This window comes from Tachypleus tridentatus, chromosome 4 (genome assembly GCF_004210375.1).
Source record: "Tachypleus tridentatus isolate NWPU-2018 chromosome 4, ASM421037v1, whole genome shotgun sequence".
Taxonomy (NCBI): Eukaryota; Metazoa; Arthropoda; class Merostomata; order Xiphosura; family Limulidae; genus Tachypleus; species Tachypleus tridentatus.
Window position 1 is genome coordinate 9,839,819 of NC_134828.1, and position 19,658 is coordinate 9,859,476.

The window sequence follows — 19,658 nt, forward strand, 5'->3', positions numbered from 1 at the left end:
GTCTTAAAAAATCTGAAACATTCGATACGGCCAGTTATTTAAAAGAATAAACTGAAAATACACTGTTGCTAAGGCCTAGTGGTGAAAACAAAAACTTTCTTTACTGTTACCCGATCGAACCGATGTAACAATATTCGACCCTAAAGATTTTCACTGCTTCGAAAAAAGTATCCCAACTGACCTAAATGAAAAACTCCATTAAATTATTTTTTTTTATCTTCAACAAATTATAACACGAACCTGATACTACATTGTGAAAGGTCATAAGAATCGACGCCGCTGATTCGTCAGTTTGTGTGGTGTGTCAACGCTCTGAGCCAATTCTTTCAATACGATTTCAGTCATGTTTGATTGATTTGGTTTGAATCTCGCGCAAAACTACACGAAGTCTATCTGTACTAGTCTTCTCTTTGTGCAAGACTAGAGGGAAGGCAGCTAGTAGCTTACTCTTTTATCAATGAATAGTGGAGTGTATCTGTCATATAATAACGCCTTCGCAGCTGAAAGGGCAAGCATGTTTGGTGGGAATGGAATTTTGTACAAGCAAGTCAAGAGCCCTAAGCAAATTGACATGCTGGGCCCGCTCAGACTGAGCGATCACGTGGCCACTTTGTACTTGTTATAGTTTCGATATTATTATTTTTAATGCAGTATGTGTTCCGTCAAAACATATGACAGACTTTCAATAAACTTTTCAAGTCTTATTATATACAAAAAATCAGATTTTTCTTACCAGTGTGAGTTCGAAGTGACTTTTATGTTAACTTTTTTCACCTAGAAAATTTCCTAAATTCATTTTAAACTTTTTTCAATAAAACTTTGTTTTATTATCTTTGTTGTAATTCAATACAGGGTTGATCAATTTGACCAACCTTGTAACCACCAAAAGAAAATCGGAATAAATATTTTTTACCCTTTTCTTTCTATAATGGCTTAAAATTGTAACATGAAACTACACTTTACAAGAATCTTTAAATTGGTAATAATATACATCTACTGATACTTAAATTTCACTGTTTTATTGCTCTTTGGAGGCCCAGCATGACCAGGTGGTTCAGACGCTCGATTCCTAATCTGAGGGTCTCTGTCGAATTGCATCACACATCAGCTACTTTGAGTCGTTTGCGTGCATGCCTCATGAGTATTATTGTATTATTATAATTATGTATTTGACTTGCCATGACCTTAACTAACTTGAATAGTTTCCTATTTTTACATTTCAGTTCTTTTAAACTTTCCTCCAAGTTATTCGAGAGTTATCTGCAGTAGCCGTTCTTAATTTGTAAGGGATAGACTATAGGGAAAGAAACTAGTTAACCCCACATCTTTAGCTATCTAATTAAATAGTGGTATTGAGCAATACATTATGACGCCCTCTGTTATAAGGACGAGTATGTTTGACAATGAGATTTGAATCCACGACCTGCACTACCACAAGGCCAATTTTAATAAAACTGCTGTAATCATATACTGCTATAAAGTATATTTGTCAGATAACGTGAAATGCCATTACTTTATCCTAAATTAGTAAGAGAAACGTCTTGCCTAATACATTAATATTTTTTTGTGTACCTCAAATAAACGATATTGTATATAGTAATATGATATAACTCCAGAAAATAGAAACTTGTCTTGTTCTAACAATTACTTTTATAGAATATAATTGTTTATTGCTAACTACTTAATACTTGTTACTTTGAAATAAGCACAAACATATACAATAGGCTAGATATGATCTGCCCACCACGGGTATCGAAACCCGGGTTTCAGTGTTGTTAAGTCCGCAGACATGCCGCTGGGGGACAACTCCTTAATAAATGTATTCAAATAGTTGACAATTGAGGAATTATCTTTAACGTATTTTTAGTTTGTTTTAAAAAAAAACTACTTGTATGTTTATTGCATTTGAATTACGTTAATTTCCAACCAAAACCTGATTAACAAATTCATGCTATGATTTTTATGAATTAGTGTTATAAACGTAATTCCAACAGAACTTATATTTATTGCAAAAACGAGTGAAAGTCAAAATGGATGCTGGCCTCTTTCGTTCAATACCATGGCTCTCAAACCTGGTGCGATATGTCAGTCGCTTTAATTGCTATTTGTATGCTCATATTACATACACAACATCCATTACGTTAAATCTAATTGGTGTTAATTTAATATTAAAACTATAGAAATAAAAATAGACGACGAAAAGTTTTATTATTAACGTAAGGAATCTCGCCAACTAACAAAGATTACAAAATCAGCTGTTAAAAATTGTTTGAAAGAACATATTTTACAACATTTCGTTCATCTACCGAGACCATTATGAAATACACAGACGTCTTAAACGTTACACGATCAAAATATTATAATTCACTATAGCAGCTGATTTCCTAATGATAATGGGAAAAGATTTAACATGTTTAGGGAAAACATGGGGCATATTAGTCCATTTAAAATAAGTAAATCTCAACTGTCCCATCCTCAAACACTGAAAAAGGTTAAGAACCACTGCTCTAAGCTAAAACTATTAATGAACAAATTAATATATATTAGAGCCAACCTTTATTTATACCTACCTATTAAGTTTGGTTTAAAACGCAAATTTACTGCCTTTACAATACTGGAAAGGCAGCCCATTCCAAAGACCAACCACCACCACCTTAGAAAAGTAAAAGATAGCTCCTACCATACTACATTTATATTGGTATCCCCTAGTTCTGAAAAGAAACTACACTTCGGTTTACACATATTAGCTGTTTTGTAATTTTAATAAATTTATAAAACATTAACTGAACCAGATATCAATAAGAGAAATAAGATTTTTACTGTGTGTATTTGTGATAGTATTTTTTTAATGGCATTTAGTCGTGATTTCAGATCCTACAAATCATGTGATGTTGCGATTCAACTCATAAAACGTATCTATACGAGTGATTACGTGAGAGACGACAAAAAGTTCACAATTAAAATAATTTTTTTATTTACCACAATGACTACGTTCATGTCAGTAGGTTATTTAACGTAAACCGAACAGTTTTTGTGCTTGACAAATACAAGAAACACTAAACAAAACTGCCTCATATAACTGAGGTCTTCATAAATATTAATAGCTGTAGTTTCACTTTAAACAAATCAAACAGAGATTATCTGACATAAAAAGATAAAGTGTTACATGCTTTTCTTCATATTACAAATGCACCATTGACTACAACTCCGAAAACACGTTTGCACACAAAAAACAAAACAGCTGAAGCTACCAATTTTTTTCACTACAAATTTTTTTCAAACTAATACTGCCATCAATTTGTACTATGTTTCAGAAATGAAGCTGACATCTTCAGAATTACCCCTCCCCTCCCCTCAGTATTCACAATGAATGAGATTCCTTAGTAATTTTGAACCAGTGACGGCTCACTGGCCATTTCATATGGTAGTTAAATAACCATAGTAATTATAACCAAAGTAAAAATTGAAATGTTAGCGTCAATTACCAGGGGAATACTTATATTATGAAAAATTTTTGAAGAAATATTATGAAAGTTTAATATGTCGATACTGAGACAATCTGCTCAATCATCGCATATCTTACGATTCGTTTATGAACCAAGTAACTGGTAACCCTTAAAAAAACACATTTTCCGAAGAACTTCATAACCAATAATTACAAAGGCAGAAATACACAAACACAGAATCCTGTGTCATTATACAAGACCACATTGAAAAACCACTATTGTATTGACAAATGAAGACAATTACCGTATGAAAAACAAGTAAAATCATCTAACATTTAATTGAATGGTTAAATATAGATTAAAGCATACATTAATATATGACACAACACAAGCAGTGTAAACATATGGAAGACTACTGACTCGCTCTTCCTTGTCTAAGACATTGGGCACCATCGTCTTTGAAACAAACGTTGATAATTATAATTAATACAATGACTTGGAACTATAGCGCACCATAAAAAGACCACCATGAACTTCAATATTAAATGAAACCAAAACTTAAGAGACTTATAATTAATGGAAATTAATAATCATCACAACTTTATGTCTTGTTTAATAATTATCACAGCTCTTGGCGTCTTGTACATAGAGTTATGGAATGCAAACAGAAACGTCACTTCGAGTAGAACATTTACTTAAAACTGCAAGAATTTCTAGTTACTGTTTCTGCCATTCGCAGTCAGGATCAAAATGGTTACTTTGTTACAATACTCATAATTAATACCAAAATATGTGGGGAAAAATGGCAGTATTATTACACTGTCAAAGAAAAGTCTCTTTAAATAACTTAAAATTGCGCTTGTGCAATATGGACAAACAAAATTAAAAGGAGTGCAACTCTGAAATGATCAGACACTAAATAATTTATTAAAATCAGGGGCCACCCTTAAAATAAAAAAGTACACGTTTTAGTATTTCAAGATGGTGGCATAAGAGCACTAAAACACGTAGTCTTTTTAGGAGGTGGTCCCTAATTTTGATAAATTATTCAGTTTATGATCATTTTAGAGTCGCACTCCTTTTAACTGTAAGCAAATTTTTGTTCACTGGTATCACTACTTTTTTTTATATCTATAATGCTAATGCTTAGTATGTTTATTCTTAACAGCTTCCCCAATCAGATGTTAATTTATAATGAAAAGAAAACTAATATATATGGGATTTAGTGGAAAAGAAAAGTACCAATTGCAAAAGAAAATTAAACACGTCACCAGAATGTTCAAGTCTATTTAAGTTCTTCTGCAAATGTTAAGTATACGTTTCATCTGTATCTTACTCAAAGTAGTGATGGATATGATTCAATAATTTTGTTTGTTTTACAACTCTGGGTAAATCAAAAGGATCACGTGGTTATGAGACTGATGCAATCTTCATAAATAGAATGGATATAAATCCTAGATTTAGTGATCTTTGTGGACAGACCAATTTCTCTCAAAGTTTATCAGAGAGATTCATCAAGTGATGAGTATGAAACCTCATAATAAACGTAGAATAAACCTTATTGGTTTTACATGAAGTATATCTAAGAGTCGTTAAATAACAGGTTCAATAGACTGTCACTGTCTGTCAACACAGTGTCAGCTAAAACCAGCAGGATGAATTAACGGTCTTGTACACTACATATTAATGTTTTATTTTAACACGCCAATTCTATTCACAGTTGCAGGCTAAGACGTTCCAGTAACAAACACTGGTCCTCTGTTGTAATTTACAAAACTATTACTTCACTTAAGTCCCACTACAAGGACTACTTTTATAATGGATAGCAGTCCTGTTTATAAATACACAAATTTTTCTACCTCAAATGAACTATTTAGGTGCTTCATAAATGATAATAACCTCTGGAGATAAAGTGGAGGTTCATATCAGAGCAAACAGTACCTAATTTTGCTATCCAATGACTTAAGCACACACAAATAAGAAATGTCACATAAACAACCTGAAATAATAATATAAAAAAAATTCTTATATCTTCCAAGTGACTTTCCTTAGCTGTGTTCAATGTACACTAATCCAGTAACATGCTTTCAATAAAATATTAATTAATTTTCCTAATAACAAACTAAGTTTGCAAACACAAACAATTTCCTAACTCTTTGCACTGTTCAACTAAATCACATAGAAAAATGACACTGGTGTGCCTCATATTTTAATCAATAATGTTGTTAAAATTATTAATATAGTTAAAATAAAATTCCACTCGAGTTTTGAATAACAACTAAAGCACTAATTTTCCACTTTACAAATACCAGTACAGTATTTCACATTGATTAAAACAAGCAACCAAAAATTACTCAAAAAACCATGAAGTGATGAATCAATATTTGAATTCATTTGTCAATCAATCTACACAAAAATCTGATTTTTTTTTGGAAGAGTATTAGTTTTAAATAACAATGTAAATTATCTATTTTGACACATAATGTTTAACACTAACAACTTAAAGTTGATTTAAGAACATCAAATGTTCATGCCCAGGTAAGGATGTGTTAAAACATACCAGTAGGGTAAACAAAGCTAGTGATCTAGAAAAACATACTTGTAAATTGACTGTTCTAGACTTTGAAGGTTCCATTTTATTTGCATGGGATTCTGTTTAATCCTAAAAATAAACTGGTTCTAAGCAAAAAAAGTAACTTAACAAAACATAATAATAAAATATGTTTAATATGTCACTTCCTTGTTTTTATTATCTGAATGTTAGGCATCAAAATGCTTTGAAATACAAAACTAAAAAACACTGAAAGTCTAATATTGTAGCAAAACACTTATGTTTACCTACAGTTTCAAAACACACTGACTGTTACCATTATCACTGTGAACAATGCTATGAAAGATATCTACAAGATGTGTAGCTGTAAGGATTTGACGTTCTTCTGTAACAGTACAACTATATCCAGCATACTTACTGTAGTTATGTTTGTTACTTTAATGGTTTATTACACATGAAGAAACATTAGAACTATGTAATTAAAACAATTCATGTACTAATATTTCTTATTATCATTACACAATTAGTTTTTTTTTTAGTATATAAACAAACACTAAGTAAATTATTAGATTAAACCTACTAATGTTTCAGTTTCAAGGACAATGATTTCAATTCTATGTAGAACCATGATGAAAAATATCCATTGAACTGAGTATATACATTTTCAGAAGTAAAAAAAACAACAACAAAAAGAAAAGTTGACTTTTGGATATACAATATACACACACACTGGTTTACTTTTTTTTTTTTTAGTGAACCAAACCAACAATAACAGAGGCTATAACTTGGACTTGATTTCTTCTACTATACCTCCCCATCGGAGCCTGTAGGTTCCAGTTCGCCACCGGATTGTTGGGTCAAACAAAGCTTTCAAATAGAGATAAAGAGCTGAGCTCTCACGAAATATCCAAGCCACTACAAAGTCTCCTTTACTAAAAGGAAGCGATCCGTTCTGTGAAATAATAATAACGATAAAATTATCGTGTTTTTTTTAATACAATATTTTTGTATTAAAATTGTATTAATTAAAACATGAAAATATAAAAACTTTGGAAAGCCTTTTTGTTCTAATATTTCTAAATTCTAACCATAAAATTCTTTTCAACTACTGCTATTATGGAGAAAAAGAAAAAATACTGGATTTAAACAAACGTTCTTGGAAAAATTTACTAAATTATTCTAAAATTTAAGTTATAATTTATCAGTCAATTTGCAACTTTCTTAAAGAACCACAACGTATAATCCAGCATATTAAAGCTGACATTCAGTTTTGTTATATGTGTGTTTTAGGGTCTAATATAGTGAGTTTCAGAAAACTTAAAATCACAGTATTCCAAAACTAGTTCCACAAAAATGTCTCAAATCATTTTAGTTGTTAAGAGAATTTCTCATCCGAGTACAAATCTGGAAATATTTCTCGTACTGTAAAACATTCAAGAAATGTTACTAAAATATAATTTTGTCATATAGGGCATTTTTCAAACCAAACTCAAGTTAAAGGTCACTAATACGTTCCATATCTTGGTACTGTGGTATACGAATAATGTTAGATACTGTTGTTTAGTAAACAACCTGCACATGTAAAAGGATCAGGTAATCAAGCCAGAAAGATTGTGCACTTAACAAAACTAAAAAACAAAACATGGTAACAATCCAAATATATTATTTAATATAAATCACTTTATGAATTTTTTTAATAATTCATCTCTACTGTTTCATAAGGGTACATCCAACAAATAATTGCTTCTAATATGAAAACTAAATATAATATTCATCATAACACTTTATTACAAACACTTAAACCAATAACTATAATTACAGGAAAAACAACTAAAACTCACTGCTTATGTACAAAATGATTATAAAGTTAACATTTTGATGTTATAAGCAACGAAATGCATAAAGTAACGTAACTCATTAACAAAATTAAGTGCTCATACATATGGAATCACAAGGAACATTTCCAGTGTGGAGATTTTGTCACCTGCAGTGTCACTTAGGTGATGTAATACGTATTATTCCTCTGTACGTAAGCTTACGGAGATTTCAGATTGCCTGTGAATCACTTTTGTACAACATTTTAAAGCATATGAGAAGTTTTTCTATAGCAATAAATAAATATAGGGTGATTTTAAACAGCTTTTACCATGAAAGGTGTTTATCGAGGCTCAACTTGTCTGAAGACTTTGCTCATTAAGGTTTAACTCAATAACCAATTCCATCACGAATGAAGTATCCAACAAGTTGCCAGGTCTACTGGTCAACCATAAAAAACTACAAAGGAGATAAGCAACACAGTAAAGATGTTTGTTTGTTTCTTTTGGAATTTCGCACAAAGCTACTCGAGGGCTATCTGTGCTAGCCGTCCCTAATTTTGTAGTGTAAGACTAGAGGGAAGGCAGCTAGTCATCACCACCCACTGCCAACTCTTGGGCTACTTTTTAACCAACGAAAAGTGGGATTGACCGTAACATTATAACGCCCCCACGGCTGGGAGGGCGAGCATGTTTAGCGCGACGCGGGCGCAGTAAAGCTGTTCCCATGCAACATTACAAGACATAAGAACTTCCTACCAACAGAATCAGTCAAGTTTTGCATTGAAAATCAATGGACATGTTCAAAAAACAGTATAATGTATCATTTGATACAGGAAAACCTTAGCTTTCTATTGGTCATACATAGTGTATTATTAATAGAAAATTATTGACAAATCTTAAAAGAGCAGATGTGACAGGTGGGTGTGACAAGAAGGGGCTGGTTTTCTATTTGATGAATCTGTAACCAAACAAGATTGAAGGCTATAAAAATTATAGTTTCTCTGAGTAATGAAAGTTTTATAGTTAGTAATTTATATTAAAATGTGTACTTACTGAAAGAGTGGTGGATAAAATAGAGAAGAGGGGGATGCCTTGGAAAATATTTCACATCTTCCACACTAGGGGATATTTCTAAATATTGCCCCATAAAATTAAGAACTTAAAATGTATATACACTATTAAGATATAAATTATTAACTAAGGTCTTATGCTGTACATAAACAAAAAACAGCTTAAATACATTTTGAAGTTACTAAAATCTCATGACATGCACTGGGCATAGGGTTAAGAGAGAAATATAATAAAAAAAATATTTTCATTCAAACCTGTTCAGTTATTTGCAATGTGAATATTATATGTTAAATAAACACTTTACAGATCAAAAGCTTACCTGAATAATACACAGAAGAATCCAATCAAGTAGAAACCAAACTAAAACATGTACTAAATATAATACAAAACAATCCCAGTTGAAAAGGAAGTTAGCTGACCATGCAACAAAAATTCCCAAAAAAAGACATTCGGAAAGTGGTTCGAAAAATATTGTGTGAGGCACCATAGCAAACCGGAGCTTTCCCCATCTGGAAAACAACCACTTTAGTTTTTATTATGCTCATCTGGTAATTTAATACAAACAGAAGAAACAAAACTTTTAGTTTTAAGATTAGACATTAGCTCTTAAATTAGAGAGCTCTTCACTAAAAATAATAAAATTATGCTCTTAAAAACTGTTAATGTTTTTCCTGGGATGTTTTTTTTACAGCAATGATTAACATAAACTCAGGAGCATCTAAATTTGCATAGCATAACAAAGCAAACAACCACACCATATTTGATAATTCTTTATTTATAAAATCACAAGTTAACATTTTCCTTACCTAAAAATGTTAACAACTGACAGATACTCACTGCTATATGCAGATTAGTCATCTTCCTCACCATATGTACCACTAGCCTCGAGGCAACTTCCACCTCGTGTCATGTAAATAATGTCACTGTAAGACATCATCATGTGACAAAAGCTCTCCACCTACACTAACACCCATGAGATTCAGCACTAGTCATTCTATAGTCTTTAAAGAGGTACGTAAGAAGTTGTGTACTCTACGTGAAGAGGATGGGTGAGAATGTGTGCAGATCTGGGTATCTATCAAAAATACATTTCAGATAAGGAAAATGTTAACTACAAAACAATAACTCATCTCTAAAAACAGATTAGTTAGAATTCCAAGTTGATATGGCAAAGAGATCCATCCAAAATCTACCAAGATTAGCACCTTTCAGAAAACATCAGAATGAAGCCCACAGGGTGTGAGACTTCATACAGATACATCCATGGGAGACCTTATCACTTCTCATACAGTGTATATAATAAAAGAGATGAGGTATAACACCCAAACTTTTGTGTGTGTAGAACTGGCACACAGATGTTTATGTACTTTCACACAAGTTGTCACATAGCCAATATGTGTAGTGTGGTTGGGTCTCCTTCAGACCATGCTTTGTGTGCTCACTTCCTCTACCATCAGGGTCAATGAGTCAAAACTAGGCGTGGGAGGACAGCACTAGTGATAAATATCCGTGCTCGCTTGAACTATGCGAGATCAACTTGAGCTGCAAGAGAAGGGTAATTTGTTATATTTAGCAGGAATACTTATATCCCTGAACTTAACCGTCAGTCTTCACGGGTCCAGTGCCAGCTGAAAAAGAAGAGTACGTGAGAGATACGAGTGTATGGAGTGCTCACTTAAGCTCTGCTGTCAGATTCTACAGGACTTAAACCAGCTCCAGAAGGAAGACACCTTTGCTATGTTGTAAGGACCAGTACTGAGTATGATCATCTCAACTCCACTGAAAACGACTGTTGGTGGACATACAAGATATAAAAATGTATTGGTTTTATACAGTAAATATTCAGCTCTACTCAACTGCACAGATATTAATGAATAAGATATCTGGAGGTGGAAGGTTCTGTACTATGTAGTATCTGTCCATGAGCAATGCATGCACAAGCTTTGTTTGCAAGGGGGTACAGTCATTTACTGTATGCACACCTCAACTAAACCAGCTCAGGTTGCAGGAGGTAAGCACCTGTGGCATGAGTAATGTATCAGTTACATGTGGGGTGACCTGCACTAGATCAACAGCCTCACCATCATCCCCCTTCTCACCATAATGGTACTCTTATTCTAGCCCCAGCAGTTACATTCTAACCAGTGAGGATTCTCCATGGTCTACCACTCCAGCAACAAGAAACTTGTAAAGGTCCTTTGTACTTTACTTGATGGGAAGGAAGGGATGCACAAGGCAGATCTGGAGAAGGTCCCAGGATTCTCATCAGCTCTTTAGTTTGAAAAAGTCTTTTATTAGGACAGTACAATGACCAATAAATGCAAGCCACAAAAGTAGGTTAGTCTTCCCTAGCACTGGAAGTTTCCTATGATCTTCCAAGGAATAAGTATGGTCTGGATTGGACAACTAAATGAACACACACACCATTAGTATACCGCAAGTGGTCTTGCAGAACACCTCATCCCACAGTGGGCACATGTAGAACACCAGGATAAATGTTACAAGCTTTTTTCATTATTTGGCTCCATGCAGACTTTGAATAGAACACTATTTTATAAACAAGGCCCTCTAAGAAAAATCGTACATACTGTTCTCAATGGCACTGAGGTAAATGAATAATGGCAGTCTGTAGAAGCTGAAATCTTCAGGTGTAAAGAAGGAAATACATGAATGGAGAGAGTCCACATCCCCATCCATAGGAGCTCATCCATGGACAAGTATAAGAAAAAGGAAAAATATGACGAATTGAGAATGACTAAAAGGAAAACAGCCTGAGCATTCACAGCCTGATACAAACCTGCCAATGAAGGAGTTGACAGGCTCACCCTGTAAAGGAAGAAGTGCATAGAAATAGAGAAGCCCCAGAATAGGATCACACACCTAAAGGTAGAGAACTGTAATGAGGTACACAAAGCAGCCCAACAAGAGCTGAGCTGGGCGTTATTGGTCTAATGAACGAGAGATAAAGAGAAGTGAATTAGAAGAGAAGTACAGCATATCTCTCAAGCAGTTAAAGTCTAAGGAAGAAAGGATCACTTCTGGAGCAGAAAAAGATAAATGAGGATTCAAAAAGCATCTAAAGGAACAGTCATGTGACAAAAGTAAGAAGAAACAAGTCACAAGAGAAAGTGCAAAAGGCAACAGTCAACAGCTTTAATAGGGCAAGCATGAAAACATGCAAAAATTCACTAAAGCCACAGAATTGGATGAAGAGAATAAACAAGTAGAATGAAGAGAACAGAGGAAGAAACACCACTTGGTACATAGAAAGAAGAGAGGCCACAGATAGGACAACCAGAACATAAACAAGTAGAATGGATAGAACAGGGAAAGAAACACCACTTGGTACATAGAAAGAAGAGAGGCCACAGATAGGACAACCAGAACATAAACAAGTAGAATGGATAGAACAGGGAAAGAAACACCACTTGGTACATAGAAAGAAGAGAGGCCACAGATAGGACAACCAGAACATAAACAAGTAGAATGGATAGAACAGGGAAAGAAACACCACTTGGTACATAGAAAGAAGAGAGGCCACAGATAGGACAACCAGAAAATGCCAAGATTGAAAATTCATTGACAAATAATCAGGTAAAAAAGGCAGAAAAGTGGTGCACAGAATTATTGCCAGAAAGAAGAGGTAGCAGAAGAACCAATGAAGAAAAATCTGTCACAGGTAGTGATAGATGAATATAAAGACCTGACACAAATGTGATAACAATAATATCACCTTAGAGAAAAGTCTGATTGGCCAAATAGGTGACAGACCAGCCAAATTCTATGAGTGAGGGTGGAAGAAAAAATATTCCTCTAAGAAAAATGTGAAAAGCTATAGTAAGATAAAACAAATATCAAAAGATAAGGCAATCAAAGAGATGCCAAAATAGTACTGAAAAAAAGAGTGGTGTCACTGGTGTGTAAATTTGAAGTCCAGAAGAAGGTGACAAATAGGGGAGTAGGAACAGAACAAGTGATAAGACCAGGTCTGACTGAGAAATTGACAATCATAGTTTAAGAATGAGGAAGAACCATAAGAGGAGAAAACCCAGTAGTTAGAAGGGTGGCACAATTGTTCAAGGTGGACTTGTATAACTAAGGATAAACCCTGTGGAAGATCTGGGGGGTTTGAGTTTAATTCTATTGATAGAATATGGACTAGTTAAGAGAGGCCATCTGCCACCAAGATCAAAGCTCCTGACAAAAGATGTGAACAGGCTCAGAAATGTATGGTTAATGTCCAAAACAAAAAGGACTAGGGGTAAGGAATACACTAAAGACATCTGTGTACCAAAAGGAAGTCAGATAAATAAGTACACAAGAAGGAGAGGATACAGTAAAGACAAATTAATCTGACCCAACTACTCCCAAAACCAGGAAAACAAAAGTATGGAGGAATAATGCAGAAGTGAAAAGTACCAAACAGAGAAAACGAATGGTTGGTTAGCATTTATTGGTGAAAAGAAACTAGGCTATCTGCATCAAACAACTGATAAAAAAAATTAAAAAGTTAAATTATTAAAATATGTAATAAGAAACCATGTTAAAATAGAAAAAAGTCCAATTTTTCAAATTAAAACTTGAACAGAATTACTAAGGCTAATGGCCCTTAAAATTTTAAAACATAACTGAGATGGACAGTGTCACCATCACCAATGACACTATCCAACATCAGGGGCGAGTCAACGGTAAAAATATGTCTAAAATGGTGCCATCACTCATGGTCGTAATGATGGCATGACAGTAAAATGTGGGCTATTGTCACTTGAGGGTTGCAGAGACCACACACTGGTGCATCAGTACCAGATAAAAGAAAGCAATGAGTTAAAAAAACTTGTATAATCTAGCCAGGACAACCTCCTCCTTTTGATCCTTACAGAGGTAAGGCAGCCAAAGAGCAACAGAAGGTTTGATCTGGAAAAATTTATCACATTGCTCACTCTAAGTTCATTGTCAACTGCCATGGAGCCAAATCTTGAATACCAGACCACAGTCCATGTATAGGACAGGCACAGCAGTGATAGTACCAGAGCAGACAGACTTAGCTGCAATGTTAGTGAGATCCTTCCCACAAATACCAACATGGCATAGTATCCAGAAAAACTGAATAGAAATGAATGATCAAGAGAAATGGGCAAGTTAGTTTTAAATATTAATGAAAAGAAAGCGAAAAACTAAAGTGAAGAAATTCCTGGGCCATTAGAGCTAAATGAATCAGTATAAATAGTGCTGTTCGTGTACTGCATAGGTTCTACATGATCCAAGGCAATATAAATGGCATACAGTTTGTCAGTGAACACAGAAACTGTAGAGAAGATTCTGTGTGCAGCCACAACAAACCACTGCAGAGCCCACAGAGTCACCTGATTTTGAACCATCTGTATAAATGAGAAGGGAAGGATTGTTCAAAACATGTTCAGAAAACAGAAGACAGCACTTGCAATTGAGAGTATCTGTCTTCTTCAGATGACTCAAAGAAAGGTCACATTTGAGGGTGGTAATAAGCCATAGTGGGAGGAGCTGACTAATGCAAACAGCAATGTCATCCAAGGACAGACCGAATTCAACCAACTGTGCTTTCTGAGGAAAGAAAACACAACTCCAGGTGCAATGCTGCAATAAAAATCAAAGTTTTGAAGTGTATAATAAATACAGTTGTAAACAGTGGAGGTGTAGAGGAGGAGGATCAAAGTTTTGAAGTGTACAGTAAAGACAGTTGTAAACAGTGGAGGTGTAGAGGAGGAGGATCAAAGTTTTGAAGTGTATAGTAAAGACAGTTGTAAACAGTGGAGGTGTAGAGGAGGAGGATCAAAGTTTTGAAGTGTACAGTAAAGACAGTTGTAAACAGAGAAGGTGTAGAGGAGGAGGATCAAAGTTTTAAGTGTACAGTAAAGACAGTTGTAAACAGAGAAGGTGTAGAGGAGGAGGATCAAAGTTTTGAAGTGTACAGTAGACAGTTGTAAACAGTGAAGGTGTAGAGGAGGAGGATCAAAGTTTTGAAGTGTACAGTAGACAGTTGTAAACAGTGAAGGTGTAGAGGAGGAGGATCAAAAGTTTTAAAGTGTACAGTAAAGACAGTTATAAACAGTGAAAGGTGTAGAGGAGGAAGGATCAAAGTTTTAAAGTGTACAGTAGACAGTTATAAACAGTGAAGGTGTAGAGAGGAAGATCAAAGTTTTAAGAAGTGTACAGTAGACAGTTATAAACAGTGAAGGTGTAGAGGAGGAGGATCAAAGATTTTAAGTGTACAGTGAGACAGTTGTAAACAGTGGAGGTGTAGAGGAGGAGGATCAAAGTTTTGAAGTGTACAGAAGACAGTTGTAAAACAGTGAAGAAGTGTAGAGGAGGAGGATCAAAGTTTTAGAGTGTACAGTAGAGAGTTATAAACAGTGAAAGTGTAGAGGAGGAGGAATCAAAGATTTTAAAGTGTACAGCAGAAACAGTTGTAAACAGTGAAGGTGTAGAGGAAGGAGGATCAAAGTTTTAAAGTGTACAGTAGACAGTTGTAAACAGTGAAAAGTGTAGAGGAGGAGGATCAAAGTTTTAAGTGTACAGTGAAACAGTTATAAACAGTGGAGGTGTAGAGGAGGATGATCAAAGTTTTAAGAAGTGTACAGAAGACAGTTATAAACAGTGAAAGGTGTAGAGGAGGATGATCAAAGTTTTGAAGTGTACAGTAGAGAGTTGTAAACAGTGAAAGTGTAGAGGAGGAGGATCAAAGTTTTGAAGTGTACAGTAGACAGTTGTAAACAGTGAAGGTGTAGAGGAGGAGGATCAAAGTTTTGAAGTGTACAGTAGACAGTTGTAAACAGTGAAGGTGTAGAGGAGGAGGATCAAAGTTTTGAAGTGTACAGTAGACAGTTGTAAACAGTGAAGGTGTAGAGGAGGAGAATCACAGTTTTGAAGTGTACAGTAGACAGTTGTAAACAGTGAAGGTGTAGAGGAGGAGGAATAAATGAATGTTAATAGAAGCCATCAGAAGCTTTAAGAAGTAGCTCAGATAAATGGTGGAAATAGAAGATTAAATACAGAAAAAAGATGAAAAACGTAAAAATGACGGAACTAGAGAGTGAAATATTTCTGAAAGTAAAGGGCTCAATCCTAAGATGGCCTGATAGGTACCAATGACAGGGAATTGAGGAAAGCATAGGAAAAATTCTATAAATCCAAACAAAAGGAGTCACAATTGCAAAGGGAATGAAGCATTTGTGCATGGGAAAGGCGTTAGCATGTAAAGGAAATGATATAAAACCCAATAACTACCAAGGGAAAAAAGACAAGATAAACACAATGGTTGTGGGCCAGAACGTAAGAAAACAGACAAGAAAGCTGGAAAGACAAACACACAGAAATAAAGACTGAGACTGAATAGTTAAATTCATTTCATGAATGGTAAAGAATTACCCAAAACAAATCACATGAAGATCATAGTCTACTAGATTACTCATGATTGAAGACAAATAAATTTGTTTTGATGAGACAGGAGTAGGAGGCAACCAGGCATGTGATAATCCAAAATACATTGAACAACAACTGAAATAAATCCTAACGGTGAGAAACTCTAAAGACCACATCAGAAATAAGGCCTAAATGTGAGCAATGTCCCACACACAGGACTAAATATAAATCACTGTCAGTTCAAACCTAATGATAAAAATTTGAAGCTTTTCTGAGACAAAAACTAAAGGAAAAGAGTTTTTATCAATCAAGCAAATTTTAGTAAACTGAATAGAAACAAAATTTAAATACAATACCAAGGTAAAAAATGAAGATTCATGGGTGTAAATGCATCAAAGGTAATTAGTGTACGTGAAGATACGTCAGCCTTTTACTGGTAGAGGGCTTTCACATGATACACATAAATGTAGATGGGAGATGCCTCAAGGCTAGTGGTATGCAAATCTTATTTATACATATGACAATTAAGATGACTAATAGTTGTAAAGAGGTGAGTTTCCATCTCAGAATTAACTCGTCACACTATTCCATACAAATGTTTACAACTGAGTAACTACTGGCAAAAATTAAATTACCAAAACAAGAAAGAATAGAAAAGTTCCTGACCAATCGTTAAGTACTACAAACTCAGTTTTCATTACAAAAGAAAAAAGACACTTACCTTGTAATTCGATTTCTAAAGCTACTGATGTCACAGTGTCCCGAGTTTTGCCAAGCTGGCTGAGAACTGATTCTTAACTTCCATCCTCTACAAGAAATAAAGTAAATATTTACAGAAGTGACGTAAACAACCCTGAACAGTAACTTTTCTTAATTGTTTCTATACATTTCTCCACTAAACACACGTGCAACTACTCTTATACTAATTTCAAAATAAACTTCTTGTATGCAGTTTCAACACTTTCATGCCTACCTATCCATCTTATCGAAGTAATGTTGTCTGTATCTTTTCACAAGCAGTTATGAGAACCAGGCAGAAGCCTTTTTGATTAAACATGGTACAAGACACAATTCTGTATTGAAGTAAAATACCATGCAGAACTTCGCAAACATTGTGTGAATCCACTGGACATAGATCAAGACGAGAAGTTAACAGGATGAAGACATTGGTAGCCAAATACATGGAAAGTATGTGTAAAGTGAAATTGATTTTTAATGCTACATGCAGTATGGGCATCTTTGCATTAGACAATTATTAAGTAATATGGCTCAAAATAATAAAAAGGGATGGCCTACAACATATTTATAGCAATACTTTAAAACTACTACTACTACTACACTCACCTGTCAGTAGACAGTATATAAAAAGTACACGTTTCTACTACTACTACTACTACTACAGTCACCTGTCAGTAGACAGTATATAACAAAGTACACGTTTCCACTACTACTACTACTACAGTCACCTGTCAGTAGACAGTATATAACAAAGTACACGTTTCCACTACTACTACTACTACTACTACAGTCACCTGTCAGTAGACAGTATATAACAAAGTACACGTTTCTACTACTACTACTACTACAGTCACCTGTCAGTAGACAGTATATAACAAAGTACACGTTTCCACTACTACTACTACTACTACAGTCACCTGTCAGTAGACAGTATATAACAAAGTACACGTTTCCACTACTACTACTACTACTACAGTCACCTGTCAGTAGACAGTATATAACAAAGTACATCGTTTCCACTACTACTACTACTACAGTCACCTGTCGGTAGACGGTATATAACAAAGTACACGTTTCCACTACTACTACTACTACTACTACACACCTGTCAGTAGACGGTATATAACAAAGTACACGTTTCCACTACTACTACTACTACTACTACAGTCACCTGTCAGTAGACAGTATATAACAAAGTACACGTTTCCACTACTACTACTACTACAGTCACCTGTCAGTAGACAGTATATAACAAAGTACACGTTTCCACTACTACTACTACTACTACAGTCACCTGTCAGTAGACGGTATATAACAAAGTACACGCGTTCCACTACTACTACTACTACAGTCACCTGTCAGTAGACAGTACATAACAATGTACACGTTTCCACTACTACTACTACAGTCACCTGTCAGTAGACAGTACATAACAATGTACACGTTTCCACTACTACTACTACAGTCACCTGTCAGTAGACAGTATATAAAGAAGTACATGTTTCTACTACTACTACTACTACAGTCACCTGTCAGTAGACAGTATATAACAAAGTACACGTTTCCACTACTACTACTACTACTACAGTCACCTGTCAGTAGACAGTATATAACAAAGTACACGTTTCCACTACTACTACTACTACTACAGTCATCTGTCAGTAGACAGTATATAACAAAGTACAGGTTTCCACTACTACTACTACTACAGTCACCTGTCAGTAGACAGTATATAACAAAGTACACGTTTCCACTACTACTACTACTACAGTCACCTGTCAGTAGACAGTATATAACAAAGTACACGTTTCCACTACTACTACTACTACAGTCACCTGTCAGTAGACAGTATATAACAAAGTACACGTTTCCACTACTACTACTACTACAGTCACCTGTCAGTAGACAGTATATAACAAAGTACACGTTTCCACTACTACTACTACTACTACAGTCACCTGTCAGTAGACAGTATATAACAAAGTACACGTTTCCACTACTACTACTACTACTACACTCATCTGTCAGTAGACAGTATATAACAAAGTACAGGTTTCCACTACTACTACTACTACACTCATCTGTCAGTAGACAGTATATAACAAAGTACACGTTTCCTCTACTACTACTACTACACTCATCTGTCAGTAGACAGTATATAACAAAGTACAGGTTTCCACTACTACTACTACTACAGTCACCTGTCAGTAGACAGTATATAACAAAGTACACGTTTCCACTACTACTACTACAGTCACCTGTCAGTAGACGGTATATAACAAAGTACACGCTTCCTCTACTACTACTACTACACTCATCTGTCAGTAGACAGTATATAACAAAGTACAGGTTTCCACTACTACTACTACTACAGTCACCTGTCAGTAGACAGTATATAACAAAGTACACGTTTCCACTACTACTACTACTACAGTCACCTGTCAGTAGACAGTATATAACAAAGTACACGTTTCCACTACTACTACTACTACAGTCACCTGTCAGTAGACAGTATATAACAAAGTACACGTTTCCACTACTACTACTACTACAGTCACCTGTCAGTAGACGGTATATAACAAAGTACATTTCGTTTCCACTACTACTACTACTACAGTCACCTGTCAGTAGACAGTA

At 34.7% G+C, this 19,658-nt stretch overlaps 1 protein-coding gene across 4 annotated transcripts in view; it reads right to left on the minus strand.

The window, feature by feature from the left end:
• Positions 1 to 2,950: 2,950 nt before the first annotated feature.
• Positions 2,951 to 19,658, minus strand: part of LOC143248544 (ceramide glucosyltransferase-like) — a 45,438-nt gene continuing 28,730 nt past the window's right edge. For all 4 annotated transcript variants that reach the window (XM_076496976.1, XM_076496975.1, XM_076496979.1 and 1 more), the window contains exons 7-9: positions 17,005 to 17,091; positions 9,205 to 9,394; positions 2,951 to 6,949 (exon numbers count right to left, since the gene is read on the minus strand). In XM_076496976.1, the coding sequence (XP_076353091.1) occupies positions 6,776 to 6,949; positions 9,205 to 9,394; positions 17,005 to 17,091 (451 nt within the window). In that variant the 3' untranslated portion in view covers positions 2,951 to 6,775. The remainder of the gene's footprint in view (positions 6,950 to 9,204; positions 9,395 to 17,004; positions 17,092 to 19,658) is intronic.